The 13,530-nt window shown below is 60.6% G+C and overlaps 1 protein-coding gene across 3 annotated transcripts in view; it reads right to left on the bottom strand.

The window, feature by feature from the left end:
• The window catches only part of CHD5 (chromodomain helicase DNA binding protein 5), a 65,551-nt gene that overhangs the window by 47,900 nt on the left and 4,121 nt on the right, over positions 1–13,530 (bottom strand). For 2 of the 3 annotated variants that reach the window (XM_082398662.1, XM_082398663.1), the window contains exon 2: positions 7,441–7,568. In XM_082398662.1, coding sequence (XP_082254788.1) covers positions 7,441–7,568 — 128 coding nt within the window. Of the gene's footprint in view, positions 1–246; positions 1,111–7,440; positions 7,569–13,530 lie in introns of those variants that run through there. The other variant, XM_082398664.1, reaches the window with a different exon arrangement.

Below are 13,530 nucleotides of genomic sequence, written 5' to 3'. Positions count from 1 at the left end.
AATGGTGCTGTGCAGGTGAGTCGAGGCCTCGGGTGAAGACACGCGCCCCCACCAGGCAAGCTCAGCACAGCCCGCTTGGACGGCCCTGTTTCAGGTTTCTATGGACTTTGGGACTGTAACTGTGTCAGCGATGGCACTTGGACCCAGGCGCTCGTAGAGAGGAGGTGACGCCCAGAGCCAAAAACCAAAATGCTGTCCACACGGGAGAAGAGCCCCCAACTTCCGCCCCGGCTCCCAGCTCCTCACCTCTCCGTGTATCTTTGCATCCTATGGAGTCTGTGTGTCAAGTGAAACCTATGATTAACACAGGGCGCACATCCCAGTTTCATCCGCCTGTGCGCTCTCCGGACGCTGCTAAGGCACAAGCCCACCTTCCCCGCCGCCCGCACCCTGGCTGCTTCATCTCAATATGAGACAAAGTAATTTAGGCAGCTCTTAAGCTTGGTTTCCTTGATTTAGTTTCCCTCGTACAGGCAGAAAATGGCCCATTTATATGGAGATAAGGGTGTTTACAGACAGAGCATCCCCTTCAGAAAGGCACTGCCCCTGCGAGAAAGCTGAGAAGGCTGTGTATTTGGGGCTTTTCAAGAGGCAAGCAGGCTGATTAGGCCCCTCCCGGCCTGGGTCTGCAGGAGAGGCCAGGCACGGATGCGCCAATGAAGATGACACTTGGCATCTTCATGCTGGCGGTTTACTGTCTTCAACGTGAGCAAAGAGAGGCACGGAAGAGATGAAGAAAGAACTGGAGAAATGAAGGATGTGAGTTCCGGAAAGAGCAATGAGGGAGGGAGGAAAAGAGGAGGTGGAGAGGGAGGAGGAAGGAGGGGAGGAGGGAGAGGAAGGAAGGGGGGAGGGGAGGGAGCAGATGGAAGAAGGGCAGAGAAGAAGGAGGGCAGCAAGGGCCGTGGATCTGTCTTGGGAGGCCCCCAGCCCGCTCTGCCCTTTCCAGCCGCACTGTGGAGTGGAGAGTCTTTTCCCAGGAGGGAGGCTCTTGCTGAGATACAGCTGGGAAAGGACCCACCCTGGGGTCCCTGCACTTCCTGACTCTCCTGCCGCTCAGCTCACTCTCTCCCTACCGCCGGCTCCCGGCTCCCAAACCTTTTATGCCCATTAAGCTGCTGAGTCAGTGTGCTGGCTGGTGGCTGGCAGGCAGCAGGGCCTCTGGGCCTTTCCGGAACCCACGTGTTTCCCGGAATACTGACTCGGTCGGCCACACCGGGCTCCAGGGGCAGCGCGCCGGTCCTGGCTGCTGCCAGAGCCCGCCCAGGGCAGGACAGCCTTGCACGCGATCCCGTTCCCAGGGCTCATGGCCACAGCTCCCAGCCCTGCCTCGGTCCTCTGGGGAGGCAGGGGTCAGACAGGGATGTCCATTTCCCCCGAGGATGTAGTTTGGCCAGCTTGGAAAGAGTACCCTTCGATAGACCTGAGAGACAGGCTCAATCCCAGCCACACCCCCGCACAGGTAAGGATGGGAGGAGGAAACCGCCACAAGCTTCAGCACCGTGGACAGAGGCTGTGGGGCCCGCCGAGGGAGGGGCATGGGGCTGGCCCTCAGCTGCCCTGGGGACCCCACGAACCAGACCAGGGAAGAGACAGGAGGACCCACGGTGGGTCCGGGGGCTCCCCGGGGAGGCTGCAGGACAGAGACTGTCTCGGAGCTCTGACCCTTGCTAGTCAGGAATTGGGCAAATCACTGCAGCATCCTGACCTCAGCCTCCTCATCTGTGAAATGGGGATGCCATACAGGGCGGTAAGAGGAACAAAGGAGATCATGTGAGAGAGAAGGCCTTAAGCATTTTGAAGTAGGAGAGGCCCAAGTACCCATGATGCCCCCAACTCTGCTCGGAAGCTGAAGATGCAGCCAGGACCACAAACCGGAGGACACAACGAGCCTCATCCCCCCTCGTTTCTGCAAATCGGGGCTGGACTAAAGCCAAGTGCACGGACAGTGCCTGCAGCTGGGCAACAATTACAGTGCAGACGGGCAACAGGACGCCAACAGAAGGGGCTATTGTGGCCGCACCTGAGGGGGACACATCCTCCTGCACGCCACATCCCAAGTGCAGGAGAGGCGGGGAGTGGCCAGCACAGCTCTGAACGCAGGGCCCAGAGGGAGCGGGAGGGAGGGAGGAAGGGAGGGAGGCAGGGAGGCAGGGGAGGCACCTCCAGCGGACGCCCTGTGGATGTGTGCACAGTGGGCGGGGCGGGGGAGCAGGTCTGGCAGAAGGCCCCAAGCTGTGCACTGCCAGGAGTGTTAGCCCAGCAGCCACTCCGAGGCTAAGTGGGGGAGCAGGAGGGCAAAGTTCCTTCTCGAGGAATGAGCCGGAGCTACAGCAGGACAGTCAGCGCCCCAGTGGCCCACCGGGGGTGACAATGATGGCAGCCCCTCGTTTCAGGGAAGGAGCAGACCTCTCCCTGCCCTGAGAAGACTCAGACTCCCCGCCCATTCCCTGATCCCCTCTCTGCCCTGCCTTCTTCCCCCGCCTGCACCCCGATCTCGTCCAAGCCCCCCTGCCCACCTGGGAGGCTGGTGGAGGGCGGGGTGCAGGACAGGTCTTTGGAGACGGGTTTCCCGATGGTACAATCAGTCTGTATCCACAGCGTCTCTCTGTATCCAGACACATCTAGACCAGGGCACATCTAGACACATCTAGACCAGGGCCTCCTTTTTCCTGTGTTTTGTTTTTCCAAACTCTTCCCTTGCAGAGAAAGGGGCAAGCGGAAGGGCAGCGAGTGGTTCTGAAAACAACTCGAAGAGGAGTGACCCATCAGCAGGACCCGGAGGGATGCAGGTCAGCCAGTGGCAAGAAGGGGAGGAATGATCAAGAACCAGGAGTAGACTAACCATTCGGTAGTGCCAAGCCACATTCAGGGAGGAGACACAGGCACAGAGCAAAAATGCCCTAATAAAGCCCTGAACCAACCTGAGCCCCGAGCCACACTGTGGGCTCTGAACATCAGGACCAGTCGGGGCTGTGACCCTGATGCTGTCCTCTGGGCTGCAGCAGCCCCAGGCATGACTATAGCGGATGCCCTGGATGGTAGAAGAATCTAAGTGAACTTGGAGTCCCAACAGAATCCATCTGCAAAGCTGCCTTAAATCCTACGCCCGGGCTGGGTGTGCGAGGAACTGGGGGTAGGGAGGAGGGGTCTCTGCCCTGAGCCCCAGGCCCACTGAAGGCACGGCATGCCACCCGTGAAGGCCCTGGGGACCCCGAGTGGGCAGTCTATGCCCACCCTTCCTCCCCCAGCTCTGCAGATGTCTTTCGATCCAGGCCTCCCATCTCTCTCTCCCTTCCCTCTACGCCCAGCTCTCAGCACACACCACACCTCTCTAAAAGGCAGGCATTTAAACTCAAAAGGAAGGACTCAGAGAGTTGGTCATTCTCAATTTGGGGTCCTTCAAGACTGAGAGGGAAAAAGAAAGAATGAAATATGAGCCTTCCCATTCACGAGTGTTATAAACAGTTATAATTTAGCACTGAATAATTGGTTGCTATGGTAACCGCTGCAGCACAGGTTGAAATCATTTCTCCCTCCTGCGCTGGGTCTGACAAGGAGCTTCATCTACATATGCTCAGGTTCCGGCCGAAGCCCCGGTTATTTTATGTAAATCAGAATTCACGACTTGCTGCCTGTCCCTCCACCCCACCCCCAAAAAACCTGCTGCTACGTGGGTTCCACCACCGGGGGCCCTCTGCTCCCTCCACCCAGAGCCTTGTGTTGGGGCCACCTGGTTGGAGATGAAAAGGAGAAAAGGGGTGACACTCCCCTCCCCACGTCCTGAGGACCGGGGTCTGCAGGCGGGCGGGCGGGCAGTGTGCACATGGCGGCCAGGATCTTGCTCTCTGGCTGTAGCATGCTCAGACTGTTGACATCTGACAGCTGCCAAGCCAGGCTCTCAGCAATGCTGGGGAGGGGGCAGCAGTGGCCCGAGGGCCACCTTGGGGGCCTGGCTGGCACTGCCCGGTCATCTGCGGGGCCCTCCAGTCTACCCTGGCCTCCATGTCCTTTGAGATCCAAGAATTGCATCTCAGTAGAGAGAGGAAGGAGAGAGGGAGAGGAGGTGAGGGGAGGGAGAGTGGAATGGAGGAGAGGAGGAGAGAGGAAGGGAGGGGGGGAGGAAGAAGAGGTGGGCGGAGAAGAAATGCAGAGGAGTGAGAAGGAGGGCAAGGGAGACCCAGGAAGAGGTAGCAAGAGATGGATACAGCACAGAGGCCATGCTCAAGCCACAGCAGTGAGAGACGGGCTCAGAGACGAGAACCAAACCCCGTGTCCCGTAGGGCCAGAGGAAGGAGACAGGAGACCTGGGTGAGCGGGGTGATCAGGCATGTGGGAGGCAAGCACCAGCCCCCCTGGCCTCGGAGACCACTGGCCCCCACCTCCCCTGGCCAAACTCCCCCCGCCTCCCTGCTGTCCAGACACTGCCCACCTCCTGCCTCCTTCGTAAGCAGGGCAGAGGGGAGGGTCTTGCTGCACCCTGTAGCCGGCAGGGCAAGAGAAAGCCCAGCCCAGCCTGGGGCTGGGAGGGGGGGAGGCGGGGCAACCCGTGGCAGCCCTGATGGTCCTTCATCGGCATTTGGGAACTGGGCAGACCAAGGACCAGGTGGAACTGCCCGCCTTGGCCTAGCCTCCCTCCCAGTTCCCAAGAAAGAAGCTTCGGGAGAAGGAGAGAAATCGCTGAGGAGCTGGGGAGAAGGTGCTTGTGCGGGATGCCCCAGGACCCTAGGATCTACCTCCACCCCGCAGCCCCAGAGCATCGGGTCTGAGGGCTGACAGCAGTGGCCGCAACAGAGCAAGATTTCAGAGCTTCAACCGGGAAGTCAGCCCCTGCACCCCAGGGCCCCGCCAGCCCTGAGCCATCTAACCTCTGCCCCCAACAAAGACAGACCTGCGGGCCAGGGTGCAGGAGGGGCTGGGGGGAGCTGCAGCAGGGCATTCGGAGCCCCCTCCCCACAGCAGGGGGACCTGGTCCACAGCACCTCCCTCGGGGGTGTGGGGGGAGCCTCCAGGCATGGGTCCCCCCTTCCCCTCTCCTGCCTCCACTGCCCCTCCTGGGTAATGGAGACAGAAAGCTGCAGCTCACAAACCTTCCCACGTGCAGCCCACGTACCAGCCGCAGGGTTAGGGGTGGGGTGTCCCAGGAGGGGATAGACCTGTCAATCCTGGAAGGATGCCAGGAGCCCAGGCAGTGAGGACAAAGCTGAGGGGCAGCAGAGATGGAGGGTGGCATCGGACAGGGGCAGTGCTGGGCTCGGAGGAGGCTCAGGGTCCCTCTGCGGGGAGAAAGGGTCGTCTATGCGCGCCAGAGGAGAGGAACAGCCGGGTGTGGCCGCAAGCGGGCAGGGAGAGGCTCCGGGGCAGCTTTGGCCAGGAGCCTGGACAGGGCAGCTGTCCTAAGGAGGCCCTTCCCGGGAGCCAGGAGAGCCGAACAGGGGGCGGACCTGGTGAGAAATGCTGACCCCAAGCTCACCAGGGAACACAGGCCGGACGTAGCTGCGTGGTTCCAGCTGGAGGAGGTGGGGCTGACACCTCCCTGCCCCAGTCCCTGAGCTCCAGGCAGGCCAGCCTGGAGCTGACCACTATGGGGACCCGGGGCACCGCCCAGGGCCGGCCCTGCCCTCCAGACGCTTGCAGGCTGACACCCTGGATGCCCCCAAGGGCCACTGGCCTTCCCCGTGGCACCTCTCACGTGAAGACGCCCTGTTGGCCCATATCTGATTTGCCCCCAAACAAGCAGGGCGGTGTGCACAGGCGAGGCTCCCCTTACTACAGACACAGAAGCAAGGCTCAGACAGGTGTGGGCAGTGGCCTGGGGAGACGTGGGGAAGAAAGTCCACCGCCCATCGCCTGCCCACCATCCTGAGCCCTTTGTCCTCAGGAGTCTCCTCCCTCCCGCCCCCGCAGCCTGTTTGGGGACCCTCCAGAGTTAAGTCATACCACGGCCCCCTCCGCACAAAGCCTTGCAGGGGACAAGCCAGAGGCCCACAGTGGCCTTTGAGGCCACGTCAGAACATCCCAGCAGGGCCCCCGCACACACTGCTACTCTGTCCCGGGGCCACCGAGGGCGATAACACCTCCCCCACCGCCTCCCCTGTGAGGCCAGGCCAGGTGGGTCTCCTCTGGGCAGGGGAGGAGAGAAAGCCAGAGGACCAACAGCGCTTCCCCTCGGAGCAGGCGGGCCAGGGGAGGACCAGGCTGGGGGGCAGGGGGCTGTGTTGCTGTGACCCTGGCAAGTTCATCTCTGAGCCTCATCTGTAAAGCAAGGTGCACACCAGCCCCTCCCCATAAAGCCACCAGGAGGATCGAGTGACGCCGAGGAGAGGTGGCAGCTCTCATGAGGTGGGAGACGGGAGTCCCCACGTTGCCGTATGACCATCCCCTCCAAGTGCCGAGGGCTTTAAGCTACAAGGCAGCCCCGGTTTCTCCCTCTGTCGGGCGGTGATAATCATCCCTGCCCCTGACTCCCAAGGTTGATGTTGAGGATGAAGTGAGTCCGTGTGGGGCATTCTAGAAATGCTCACACGAGTTACTCATAGGAGACCCATCCCTCACCGGGGTCTCCTTACTCTTCTCCCATTTGTATCTTGTTCACCAGGATTCCAACTCACAACAGGTTGGAAGCAGCAAACTAGAGGGACAGACGGCTGCTGGGAAGCAGATACGTAGGGGGTAGCAGAAGGCACCACCAAGAGCACAGAGGCAGCGGACACAGATGCAAGCGGGAGTAAGGGCCCTTCAGTGAAGGGGTGGGAGCGCCGGGGACCCCATGCTGTCACGGCCCAGAATAAACACCCCAGAACACCCTGTTTAAGAAGACAGTAGGGACTTCCCTGGTGGCGCAGTGGTTAAGAATCCGCCTGCCAATGCAGGGGACACGGCTTCGAGCCCTGGTCCAGGAAGATCCCACACGCTGCGGAGCAACTAAGCCCGTGCGCCACAACTACTGAGCCTGCGCTCTAGAGCCCGCGAGCCACAACTACTGAAGCCCGCGCGCCTAGAGCCTGTGCTCTGCAACAGGAGAAGCCACCGCAGTGAGAAGCCCACGCACCACAACAAAGAGTAGCCCCCGCTCGCCGCAACTAGAGAAAGCACACACGCAGCAAGGAAGAGCCAACGCAGCCAAAAATAAAAAAGTACACTTGGGAATTCCCTGGTTGTCCAGTGGTTAGGACTCCATACTCTCACTGCCGTGGCCAGGGTTCAATCCCTGGTCAGGGAACTAAGATCCCGCAAGCCGCGCTATGCGGCCAAAAACGGACAGGACACTTGAGATACATCTCGGGGCAGGTGTCCGTGGGGACACTGGTTTTGGTGTTTCTCACTCAGGCTCATTTCTCTGGAGGCAGCCCTCCACCAGATGGTCCTGGGAGCCCAGGTCTTTCTCTGCAGGCCCAGGAGGAGCAGCTGAGACCCCAGCACAGCCCCGACTCCACTCACCTCTTTCTTCTTCCTCTTCCCTTTGCACCTGTTCTCCTTGAGCTTCTTGGACTTCTTCTTCTTGGGAAGGCTCACGGGCTCCTCGGGGAAAAAGTCATCGAAGCCTTCAAGGCCACCATCTTCTTCTTCTGGAAGAATCAGAAGTGGGAGGGGGTTACTCTGCTGCTTCCTTCAGGGCGACCCCCAGGGACACAGAGTGAGAGGCAGGGCCCGCTGGGACAGTCAGTTCCTCTGCCACCCAACTGTGCCGGGTGACGGCCACCCTGCCCTCCCCAGCCCATCCCCACCCCTCCCCACCTTCTCCGCCTAGTTCCCCTGCCCCAACCCCTCAAAGCCACCCCCAGACCTGCCAAGTGGAACCCCAGCCCCTTGGGCTGTGTCACATCACCCCACCTCTCTGGGCCTCTCCTCCTCTCAACCTGTAAAATGGAACAATAACCACCTACCCTGCTGTGACAGTGCTTGGGAAACTGAAGCAAAAACAAATGACCAGGGCTTCCCTGGTGGCGCAGTGGTTAAGAATCCACCTACCAATGCAGGGGGCACGGGTTCGAGCCTTGGTCTGGGAAGATCTCACACGCCGCGGAGCAACTAAGCCCGTGCGCCACAACTACTGAGCCTGCGCTCTAGAGCCCGCGAGCCACAACTACTGAGCCTGTGTGCCTAGAGCCCATGCTCCGCAACAAGAGAAGTCACCTAGATGAGAAGCCCGCGCACCGCGACGAAGAGTAGCCCCCGCTCACCACAACTAGAGAAAAGCCCGTGCCACAGCAACGAAGACCCAACGCAGCCAAAAATAAATAAATAAAATAAAATAGATTTTAAAAATAAAAAAAAACAACAAATGACCAAGTAAGAGGCCTTGTGGACATGGCGCCCCAGGGAGAAAGCAGCCCCACGGAGTCACAAAGCCATCTCCAGCTGGCCCAGGGAGGGGTCGAGGCCCACCTCTGCCCTCCAGAGGGCCACGGCGTGGCCAGGAGACAGCCTGTGAGTGCAGGATGACAGGGACGTACAGGTCACATCACCCTAGGACCACTTGGTGCCTTGGAGCAAGTGCCCGGGAGCTTGGAGGAGAGACCAGCACGGAGGATGCCAGGGCTCCCCTTAATGGGGATTCGAGGACCACACTGCCTCCCCTGCCTGGTCCCCATCCGCACCTGCCCAGGCCCACTCCCCATCACAGGTACCCGGACACACACGGCAGGATGCCAAACACACTCCACTGGGCGCTCGGGACGATGTGACGGTCCACAGAGAGGTGGGTTTTCTAGAAGCTGCCCGCCTTTCCTGAATCCTCATTCCTTCACGCATTGGAAAGGCTGGGGGGAGCAGGCAGGTGTGTCACGTGGGCATCTTAGAAGAAGCTGCAGGCTACATGCTTCTTGCTGCCCCCAAAGGGAGCCCGTGGCTGGGGCCTAACTCCCACCCAGGAAGTCAGGGGTGAGAAAGGGCACGAGCCCTGGGTTCCTGGGACCGGACGTGGGCCCCAGGGCTGGGGGTGCGGAGAGCGGGAGGGCCCTCTTGGGGGCAAACGGCAGCAAAAAGACACCGCAAGAACAAACCACCCAGACTAGAGCTATGCATCTGTCTGCCTGGAATGAAGGAAGCTTCCAGAAGGCACCGGTGCAACCTCCAAAGAGTCCACAAAAGGGGCCCACAAGCCAGCCAGCCTCCACACCAGCGGCTTATCCCCCATCCCACGCCCCTCACTGCCCATGTGCACGGGGGTGGGGGGGGGGGCGCCGCGGGAGTGAAGGGCAGGGAGAAGCGCCACGGGGGTGGGGGGACATGACAGGGAGTCTCGCTCGGTCTGGGGTCTGCCTCGAGCGGGACCCCACTGTGGGGCTGCCACCCTGGGAGACCCTTAGGAGGGCAGAAAGTCCCAGGGCCACGCAGGAGACTTTCATATGGGAAATGGGCAGCGTCCTCACTGAATCGGGTTTAAATGATAGGCCCCCAACCCCGCCCAGGAAGTCTAAAACTCTTAAGAGTAAAACATCCTGGCTGTTGAACGCGTCAGACCCACAGATGCTTGGAGACGCCGACACATCCTGGGCGCTCCAACATCCGCCCATCCTCCAGAGGGGTCCACCCCAGGGCCTGGGGCCCTGCCGCCTAGAGTCCCCAGCGGGGAGGGGGAAGGCGCCCATCACCACACTCTGGGTGCAGCTAGAGGGCGCTGGTGACGCTGGTGGCCCAGTGAATGCCCCTCCCCCTCACCCCTGGAGGGCCAGTTCCCACACGTACCACCCCCCTACCCAGGGAAGGCGGGGGCTGCACCACCGTCTCAGCGCCCCTCTGCTCCAGGGCCCCCGGCCTGTGGCCCTGCCCCCCAGGAAGCAAGTGCCAGCCCTGCCTTGCACGGCCCCCCCAGGAGTCCACGGGGACAGGGCATGCCCAAGTCTCAGTCCCCTCCCCATCCTGCCAGGCAAACACAGACATGGAGAGAGACCAGCTCGAGGCAGGTGAGGGAGCTGCCGTGCAGGGGACACGAGGGTGGCCTGAGTGCCGGCCATGCCCGCTCAGCGGTCCTGACTGGCAGACAGGGGCAGCGCTGAGGACAGGACCACGTGGAGCGCACAGCTGCTGTGGCCCTGGCCGGGGCTACGGCCCCCGGGGCGGGCAGGGAGGGCAGCAGGAGCCGACCCCGTCCTGTCCCCTGAGCCCTGGCATGGGAGAGGCAAGGATTTCGGGGCCAGTTGGAAACGTTCATAGGGACCCCCGGAGTCATCCGGGAGTGGAGGGCTCTGGGAGACAGTGACATGGTTGGTGGGGAGGCAGCTGGCGACGTGACGCCCGTCCACGCCTGCCCACTCTCCCACCGGCCTCCACCTCCCCCGGAGCCACAGAGAGACCGCCTGGGAGAGCCGCCCCCGCACCCTGGCCGTGCCCAGCACGGTTATGTAACGGGCTCAGCTGATGCAATCGGGAGGGGGCCTCTCTCTCCCGCCTCCTGCCACCTCCCCACATCCCCTGTCCCCTCAGGGCAGTCCCCAGACTGGGGAGGCCAGCCCAGCACACGGTCACAGACTGACCGGCCAGCAGCACAGACAGTGGATGCACAGGAGGCCGCGGGAGGTTCTAGAAGGAAGCCTGGGATCTCCCGTGGGCTGCGCCCCACCCTGCCTGGGAAGGAGGTAGGGGCACCTCTAGCCCTAACCCACGCCCAGGACAGGGCTCGGAGGAGAAGTCCTCAGGCCCTCTGCCCTTGGACAGACCCCTCCTCCATTCCCAGAAGACCTCACGGCCCAGGGCCATCTGTCTGGTTAAATCCCTCCTCCAGGGACGTTCCGGAGCTGGCACACGACCACGGGGACCCCACCCTGCCCACCCCCCGTCCTCCTCCCCCGCACGGCTTCTGGTGGCCCTGAGGACGCCCAGGGCTGACCTCCTGTGACGCTGCTCCCCGACACCCCCACGATTCCCACTCAGCCCTGCCCCCTCCTCCCTCTTCTGCAACCGGCCCTGAGCTTCTTCTAAAACCAGACCTGGAGAGTCACAGCCAAGCAGTCCTTCCCAGTGCCCATCGGCCCCTCCCAGAGCCCAGCCCTGTGCCTCCTCAGGGTACCCAGCCACCAGTAAGGTGGGAGCCCGCCCGCCCTGGGGGAGGGTCCTGAGGAGGAGCGGCTCCATCGACCCCAGATGGGCTATAATTAGGACCCATTAGCCCTGATCTGTCTCCCAGGTCTGGGGCGGGGCCGGGGGAGACTGCTTCAGAGATGAGACGGTGGGGGGGGGGGGGACAAGGGGGGAGACGGCAAAGAGAGGCACCTGCACCTTCTGCTGCTTTCCCCCAGCCCCTCACCAGCTCCCCGCACACACTCTGGCTTAGCCCTGCGGCACCCCCAGGCTGCTCTGCAGGCTGCAGCCCAGGCAGGGGGGGTGGACCCTTCTTAGCAAAACACCTTATAACAGTGGAAGGACCTACCACCTGCACCAAGCTCGAAGCAGGTAGCATATGTTCACTTATATGAATTCATCTACTGCACACAGCAACCCTGGGAGACAGTATCACCCCCATTTGCAGACAAGGAAACAGGCTCCGAGGATCTCATCGCTTGCCCACTTCTGACTCTCACAGCCAGCAGGTGGTAGAGCCAGGATGGAGCTCCGGCAGGTGGCTCCCACCACCAGGTGTGGTCCCGCGCCTGCCCCTCCCTCCAGGTATAGGACCCTCCCAGAATTCAGACCTTCCCCATGTTTACTTCACAAGCATTTAAACAGCATAGCCCATGTGCCAAGCTCAGACACGCCCAGGGGACACTGAGGTGACTCAGGCCGGCCCCTGGTCTGAAAGATCACCTGTGGTCCCTCGGGTGGGAGGGTCAGGGCTAGTCCACCGCAAGTCCCCATGCTCTGCCCACCCCCTGCCCCTGTCCTCTGGGGACAGGGAACTTAGCAAACACAAGGTGATCCGAGCGAAAGAAAACTCATGACTGTGGAAGGAAGAGGTAGGTCGTCTGATTCGGGGTGGCTGACGGATTTGGGGAGGTGCAGCCAGGAGCCGGATCAAGAGCTCCATCACCCGAGTCCAGAAAGGTGAGCAAATCTGTCAGCGATGGGAACCCAGCTCGACGTCCACCATCCTCTCTGAAGCCTGTGGAGAGGGTCTCCTTCCGTTCCCCCAAACAGGAAACAAGACCACCTGGTGGCCAGGAGGAGGGACAGGGGAGCGCAGGCTTCGAACCACCACCCCTTCCTGGCGGGGTGGCCCCCAATCCCTTCTCCACTGAGCCCACTTCCGCATTCTTAAAATGGGCCGAGTATTGGGAATTCCCTGGCAGTCCAGTGGTCAGGACTCCATGCTTTCACTGCTGAGGGCGCAGGTTCGATCCCTGGTCGGGCAACTAAGATCCCGCAGGCTGAGCGACGCGGCCAAAAATAAATAAATAAATAAATAAAAATTTAAAGATAAATGGGCTGAGGACTGCCTTTCTCACGGGGTGATGAATTAGAAACTGTGAGATGCAGTTTAAGTGCTTGGCAGTGGCAGGCGGGTCCCAGGGCCTCAGGAGGGTTAGGATGGCCGGGGCTGAAGGAGTGGATGGCGGGGGGAGGGGGGTCTCTCGTTTGGGCACTGCTGGGCCAGGGGTTCTCAGGGCCACCCTAGGGCTGGCCAAGGAGGGGTCACCAAGACTAACGTTCCCATCAGTCTTTGGAGTGCCCCCCACACCACAGCTCTCTACTGACATTGCTGGGGGGGGCAGTACTCCCGCCCAAGAGAGGATTAATAATTCATTTATGACATTTAACAAAACCCAGACACCACCTCACTGGCATCTCATCAAACAAAACGTCAGTCCTGAGCACCACGGGCAGGCAGGCAGGCAGGTGGGGGGCGGAGGACAGGGGAGGCTTTTACCCTAAGGGACTGGGGCCAGAAAGAGTGAGGATGGAGAAGGCTGGGGGCCCAGAGCACTGACGGGGAAAAGGAGGAAAGAGAGGCCAGGAGGGAGGGGACGGGGACAATAGAGGGAAAGAGAGGGACAGCCAGACAGACAGAGAGAGAGAGAGAGAGAAGCAAGGACTCGGGGAAGACAGCCTGACAGACTTGGAGACAGACAGACAAAGGGATAGACGTGGGGAAAGAGTGAGTGAGAATAAGAACAGGAAGAGGGAAATAAGGACAAGCCAAAGAGATAAGGCAGGAAGTCTCAAAAGTTTTACCTGCAAAAACCCCAGAAAGTCAGACACCGCATACTGTGTTCAATACTCGCTCAGAGAAGACATGCAAGAAATCTATGCTGGGTGGGTGAGTGGATGGATGGATAGACAAATGGATGATGGATGGATGGACAGATAGATGAATGGACCGATGGATGGACGGATGGACTGGACAGATAAATAAATGGATGGATGGAGACTGGTTAAGATGGATGGATGGAAGGAAGAAAGGAAAGAAGGGAGGGAGGGAGGGAGGAAGGAAGGAAGGAAGGAAGGAAGGAAAGGTGGACTGGACAGATAAATAAATGGATGGGTGGATGGATGGATGAAAGGAAGGAAGGATGGATGGATGGACAGATAAATAAATGGATGGGTGGATGGATGGATGGACAGATAAATAAATGGATGGGTGGATGGATGGAT

The sequence above is a fragment of the Balaenoptera borealis genome, assembly GCF_965194805.1.
Source record: "Balaenoptera borealis genome assembly, chromosome: 1".
Taxonomy (NCBI): domain Eukaryota; kingdom Metazoa; phylum Chordata; class Mammalia; order Artiodactyla; family Balaenopteridae; genus Balaenoptera; species Balaenoptera borealis.
The sequence above is the reverse complement of the archived record's forward strand: the minus strand, read 5'-3'. Positions and strand labels throughout refer to the sequence as shown.